This window comes from Panicum hallii, chromosome 2 (assembly GCF_002211085.1).
Source record: "Panicum hallii strain FIL2 chromosome 2, PHallii_v3.1, whole genome shotgun sequence".
Taxonomy (NCBI): Eukaryota; Viridiplantae; Streptophyta; class Magnoliopsida; order Poales; family Poaceae; genus Panicum; species Panicum hallii.
In genome coordinates this window covers 39,838,719-39,842,410 of record NC_038043.1, presented here as the reverse complement: position 1 = coordinate 39,842,410, position 3,692 = coordinate 39,838,719, and the positions used below count along the sequence as shown (strand labels likewise).

The window sequence follows — 3,692 nt, the reverse complement described above, 5'->3', positions numbered from 1 at the left end:
GAGATCTTTTTCTGAACCAGGAGTTACATCATTACGTCAACTCGGCACTCTAGTAGCTTCAACTTTTGAAATCTACATCTAAATCGATTAGACAAATCAGATATTGTATGCAGTGGCATGTTTATTTTTTGTTTTGTCGTAGCTGCTGACAACAAGCGCAGCAGGAAGAAGCCTACCGTTTGTCTACGTGCATCGGTTCCGTTTGCAACAACTCTCTCTCTCTAACTTATTAAACTTATCCGAGCATCTCCAGCAATGACCCTCAAATCAGACATCTACTTTAGTAAAGCTCAGAGGACTAGTTTTTTAACATCAATTCCAGCAGTGGTCTCTAAATCTCACCCTCTTTTTTTAATCTAAAGGGTCGGATCTATTTATTTATGGATAGGGGGCTTCCTAGAGACCCTCCATAAATAGAGGGTGGAAGAAGAGATTTGGAGGCCTTCCAAAATGGGAGCTTTAGTCAAGGGACTGCTAGATAGAAATTGCAGACAAAATAAATTGTTCCAAAATATTTTTATCTTATTTTGGAATATTGTATTTTTCTATAATATTCTTATCTCTAGCGAATATGCACGATGATATAGCGGCTAGTCATATATGTTATTCGATGTGTTACGAGTAGACGACCACGAGGATGGCAGGTCGAAGCTTTCCTATATATGCTTTCCACCGGGTCCATCCCGTGGACTAGAGCTATAGTGATTCGTCATCTTGCTATTAGGCAATAGCGAGATATAGGAATCCGTCTTACAGTGACGCCCAACGACTGCTGCCATATATATTGGGTAGAAATCCTAGCAAGTGTTCAAGAAAACTAGTGACACGAATGACGGAAGCTGAATAAGTGCCAAAGCTCTCGGCGAATACCGTGTGGAATACTCGTCTCCAAGTTGAACGTCAGGCTAGCTAGCTCCTCCACCACGTATGGTCAGCTGGAGAGGGGAAACTGCTAGATAGCTTCGCTACTGACTAGCTCCCAGAAACATTCCATCGATGCTAAATCTGCTACCACCTCGCAGCGAGCGCATTCCCTTCACCTACTCAACCTAGCTATTGCCTCAATTCCTTTACCACTACAGATTATGATGCCGCCCAGCAGTTCCACTATAAGCAATATTGTGACCATGATCACGCTGGTTCTGAGCACGTTGTTGCCTGGATCGGAAACGATGTCCATGGCGAACGCCACGACAGGGATCTGCTGCGGAGACCGTGGCGACGGCAGCCCCAAATGGTACATCCCTCCGTTCTCGTCGATGGACAGTCGCAGTCGCCACCTTGGCATGGCGAACTCCACAGGTTCGTCCAAGTTACTGCTGCTACTTGTCTCGCTCCCCAGCCGAGGAGATCAACCTGCGAATCATCGCGGGAGCAGCAGCGATATGGTCAGCAAGGAGAATCCTCCATCATGGAAGCTATGCAGCGTTGGGGAGCTAGCATCCTCCTATCCTTTTGGTTTAAACAAATCCCTCGATCTTGATTTCGTTGGCTATAGCCGGTTTCCCGCCACGGCCAAAGAGCCGCAATACAAGAGGAGGCTTCCACGCGTGAGCTTTGCTGAACGGAGAAAGCTGTTGGCTTCTCATGATAGCACGACCAAGATAGACGTCCATCGTCGTCACAGGGAGCGCGTCGTTCCGGCAGCCGCAATCGCCGCCATCAGTACATTTTTTCTTTCCCTGCTTTGCAGTCTTGCAGGGCTTCTGCTGTGGTGCACGCGTAACAAGTCAAAGGAGGAAGCGCCCGTCCAGCATACAGAGCTTTGCCCCCTGGGGCCTAGAAGGTTCAGTCACCGTGAGCTGGCTGCCGCGACGTGTGGGTTCGCGGAGGAGGCAAAGATCGGCCGAGGAGGCTTTGGGCCGGTGTACCGCGGCTACCTGCGCGACCAAGACTGCCAAGTCGCCATTAAGGTGCTCTCTCAAGAATCCTCTGTGCAGGGGATGAAGGAGTTCGCAGCCGAGGTGAAGGTCATGACAAGGCTGAGGCACCGGAACATCATCCAGCTTTTGGGCTGGTGCGACGGTCCGCGTGGCCTATTGCTTGTCTACGAGTTCATGCCCAATGGCAGCCTCGACAAGGCACTCTATGATCCTCGGAGGCTGCTAACTTGGTCAGAAAGGTACGTACTTCTTCTTCTTCATCTACTAATAAAGACTGTATATTCTTTCTTTCTAATAGGAAAAAACTTATCTAATTTTCACGTGTAGCTCAAGTATCAATCGGAATTCTTCTGAAATGCGTGGTCACAGGTATAGGATTGCACTCGGTTTGGGATCTTCCGTACTCTACCTCCACATGAATTGCGAGCAGTGCGTCGTGCACGGGGACATCAAGCCTGCAAACATCATGCTCGACTCGTCTTACAACGCCAAGCTCGGAGACTTCGGGTTGGCGAGGCTCGTCGACCACGGAACTGACTCGCGAACAACTCAGGTCGTGGCAGGGACTGTCGGGTACATCGACCCTGAATTTGTTAACACCCGTAGGCCTAGCGCCGAGTCCGACGTCTATAGCTTTGGCGTCGTTCTTCTAGAGATCGCTTGCGGCAAGCGGCCAGCCTCGAGAGAACCAAAAGGAACACCACTGCTGCTGAATTGGGTCCGTGACATGTACCGCAAGAACTTGATTGTTGGAGTGGCAGATCGACGGCTGGACGGCGAGTTTGACGAGCAGCAGATGAGGCGAGTGCTCTTCACGGGCCTCTGGTGCACGCATCACGATCAGAGCCAGCGACCATCGATCGTGCAAGCCATGGATGTCCTGCAACGTGAAGATGCTGAGCTGCCAGTCCTTCCAGCAATGCGTAGTCCTGGCTCAGTTCGTTCGCTGGCAGAAATAATAGCCTGTGGTAATTTGTCAGCAGGGAATTCTTCTTTTGAGAATTCATCTGTTGACACTGCGTACCACACCTCCAAGGATTCGACTAGTCTGGTACAGTAGAATGCTAGCAGAAGAATGAAACAGGGCAAATCAAAGTGTTGCGCGGTGATTCCTTCTGTTGTATTGTTGATGATTGTGGATGCGTATTCCAGTTGATGTAAAATATTTGGTTTTGCAACACACAGCTGTAATGCGTCGTACACACACACATATATAAGCTCTATATAAAGTTCTTATACCACCTGAAATTAAAAAAAAAACTAGATTTCTATCGTTCCCCATCTTTTCTGGCAAGGCAACCATAACAAATGAAACTACAGCCTGACTAAATGAGGTATCTTGTGTCATCCCAAAAATTAAGGGGGTCTGAAAATAACTGACCTCTGAATTAAAAATAAATGTCTGCTCAAAAAGTGGTTATTTAAATGGCTTAATGAGATGTCACTTGGTAAAGCTTACTCAGAAATAAATATCTGAGTCCGAAGTGTTCATTTCAGGTTCAAATTAAACCTGGAGATTCTCATTTTTGAATGATTTATTTGTTAAAGGTTATCGAAGAAATTCTAGGTTGCGGGATCTCCAAGATAAAAGATAGGTCACAAACTAGATTAGGAGGGAACACTTGGGTGGACTCCGAAGTCCGAGGAATTTCCGACTCTGTATAATATATCACCACTAGTCCCACTTAACTGTAGCAATGTAATGAATCAAATGCCATGGGACATCTCTTTTAGGAGAGCTTTAGTTGCAAACTCATAGCCTGGCATGATCTGATAGTTAAAGTATCCAGTCATCAGATGTAACAAACA

At 47.2% G+C, this 3,692-nt stretch overlaps 1 protein-coding gene across 2 annotated transcripts; it reads left to right on the top strand.

Annotated features, from left to right (window-relative positions):
- Positions 1-830: 830 nt before the first annotated feature.
- Positions 831-2,999, top strand: LOC112879632 (probable kinase CHARK). Of its 2 annotated transcripts, none has more exons than XM_025943975.1 (2): positions 831-2,122; positions 2,253-2,999. In XM_025943975.1, exons 1-2 carry the CDS (start codon positions 1,086-1,088, stop codon positions 2,941-2,943), a joined length of 1,728 nt encoding a protein of 575 aa, XP_025799760.1. In that variant the 5' UTR covers positions 831-1,085; the 3' UTR covers positions 2,944-2,999. The 2 variants fall into 2 exon arrangements, with proteins under 2 accessions (XP_025799760.1, XP_025799759.1); XM_025943974.1 differs by having other exon boundaries at positions 2,211-2,999.
- Positions 3,000-3,692: the final 693 nt, after the last annotated feature.